This window comes from Mizuhopecten yessoensis, unplaced genomic scaffold (assembly GCF_002113885.1).
Source record: "Mizuhopecten yessoensis strain PY_sf001 unplaced genomic scaffold, ASM211388v2 scaffold8807, whole genome shotgun sequence".
In the NCBI taxonomy this organism is placed as follows: Eukaryota; Metazoa; Mollusca; class Bivalvia; order Pectinida; family Pectinidae; genus Mizuhopecten; species Mizuhopecten yessoensis.
In genome coordinates, this window is record NW_018407731.1 from 136,863 (window position 1) to 139,361 (window position 2,499).

General features: G+C 39.0%; 1 protein-coding gene across 7 annotated transcripts in view; it reads left to right on the forward strand.

The window, feature by feature from the left end:
* LOC110456575 (anoctamin-4-like) overlaps positions 1–2,499 on the forward strand; it is a 67,728-nt gene that overhangs the window by 43,854 nt on the left and 21,375 nt on the right. For all 7 annotated transcript variants that reach the window (XM_021507387.1, XM_021507390.1, XM_021507392.1 and 4 more), the window contains 2 exons: positions 1–205; positions 2,178–2,307. In XM_021507387.1, coding sequence (XP_021363062.1) covers positions 1–205; positions 2,178–2,307 — 335 coding nt within the window. The remainder of the gene's footprint in view (positions 206–2,177; positions 2,308–2,499) is intronic.

Genomic DNA, 2,499 nt, shown 5'->3' on the forward strand with positions numbered 1-2,499 from the left:
GAGGATACGTCCTTCCTGGTGCTGTAGGCTTTCCTGCTGTCCTTGCTCTAAAAATAAAATTGGAGAGAAATCTCCTGAAGATCAAGTTGAGGCCGACCGCCAGATCACCAACACGTACATCGAAATGGAATCCTTGAAACCCACTCTTGGGGATTTCACACTTGGGGAATACACTGAGAAGATCATACAATATGGCTTCCTTATGGTAGGTACATTCTTATGGTAGGTTTTCCTGATTGTAGATCATTTGTCATGGTAGGACACTGTTCCTGACATGGGATGATTCATATAGAAGATGTACCTAATTATAGATGTTCCTAATGGTATATACATATTCCTTACAGTAGGTTTATAGGTTTCTCTATTACAGTTTTGTACATCCTAACTTATTATTAACAGATATGAAATGATGTTTCAGTTGCAGTTACTTGTAAAATAAAATCACTTTTCTAAAGATGTTGTTTAGATTATAGTTGTTTGTAGTGATGTTTCCGATTGAGTTTCACACAGATGTCCGTTTGGTTGTAGTTGTTTGTAGTGGTGTTTCTGATTGAATTTCACACAGATGTCGGATTGCTTGTAGTTGTTTGTAGTGTTGTTTCTGATTGAATTTCGCACAGATGTCGGTTTGCTTGTAGTTGTTTGTAGTGATGTTTCCGATTGAGTTTCACACAGATGTCCGTTTGATTGTAGTTGTTTGTAGTGATGTTTCTGATTGAATTTCACACAGATGTCGGTTTGCTTGTAGTTGTTTGTAGTGATGTTTCCGATTGAGTTTCACACAGATGTTGGTAATTGCTTGTAGTTGTTTGTAGTGATGTTTCCGATTGAGTTTCACACAGATGTCGGTTTGCTTGTAGTTGTTTGTAGTGATGTTTCCGATTGAGTTCACACAGATGTCGGTTTGCTTGTAGTTGATTGTAGTAATGTTTCCGATTGAGTTTCACTCAGATGTCGGTTTGCTTGTAGTTGTTTGTAGTGATGTTTCCGATTGAGTTTCCCACAGATGTCGGTTTGCTTGTAGTTGTTTGTTGTGATGTTTCCGATTGAGTTTCACACAGATGTCGGTTTGTTTGTAGTTGTTTGTAGTGATGTTTCCGATTGAGTTTCACACAGATGTCGGTTTGCTTGTAGTTGTTTGTAGTGATGTGCCCAATTGAGTTTCACACAGATGTCGGTTTGCTTGTAGTTGTTTATAGTGATGTTTCCGATTGAGTTTCACACAGATGTCGGTTTGTTTGTAGTTGTTTGTAGTGATGTTTCCAATAGAGTTTCACACAGAGTCGGTTTGCTTGTAGTTGTTTGTAGTGATGTTTCCGATTGAGTTTCACACTGATGTCGGTTTGCTTGTAGTTGTTTGTAGTGATGTTTCCGACTGAGTTTCACACAGATGTCGGTTTGCTTGTAGCTGTTTGTAGTGATGTTTCCGATTGAGTTTCACACAGATGTCGTTTTGCTTGTAGTTGTTTGTAGTGATGTTTCCAATAGATTTTCACACAGAGTCGGTTTGCTTGTAGTTGTTTGTAGTGATGTTTCCGACTGAGTTTCACACAGATGTCGGTTTGCTTGTAGTTATTTGTTGTGATGTTTCCGATAGAGTTTCACACAGATGTCGGTTTGATTGTCGTTGCTTGTAGTGATGTTTCTGATTGAGTTTCACACAGATGTCGGTTTGCTTGTAGTTGTTTATAGTGATGTTTCCGATTGAGGTTCACACAGATGTCGGTTTGCTTGTAGTTGTTTATAGTGATGATTCCGATTGAGTTTCACACAGATGTCGGTTTGCTTGTAGTTATTTGTTGTGATGTTTCCGATAGAGTTTCACACAGATGTCGGTTTGCTTGTAGCTGTTTGTAGTGATGTTTCCGATTGAGTTTCACACAGATGTCGGTTTGCTTGTAGTTATTTGTTGTGATGTTTCCGATAGAGTTTCACACAGATGTCGGTTTGCTTGTAGCTGTTTGTAGTGATGTTTCCGATTGAGTTTCACACTGATGTCGGTTTGCTTGTAGTTGTTTGTAGTGATGTTTCTGATTGAGTTTCACACAGATGTCGGTTTGCTTGTAGTTATTTGTTGTGATGTTTCCGATAGAGTTTCACACAGATGTCGGTTTGATTGTCGTTGCTTGTAGTGATGTTTCTGATTGAGTTTCACACAGATGTCGGTTTGCTTGTAGTTGTTTGCAGCGTCGTTTCCTCTGGCTCCACTCCTGGCGTTGGTGACCAATCTTGTGGATATTAGAGTGGATGCCAAGAGGATGCTATGGTTGAACCGCCGACCTGTGGCCTATATACGGAAGGACATTGGTGAGTGTTCACTTTGTCATCATACACATAATATAGATATCATTCAACTGCCGACCTTTGACCTATATATGCAAGATATCATTGAGTGTTCACTTCATCATCCTACACAAATATAAATATCATTACACCATCAATCTTTGACCTATATACACAAGGACATTAGTGAGTGTTCACTTCATCATCATACACATA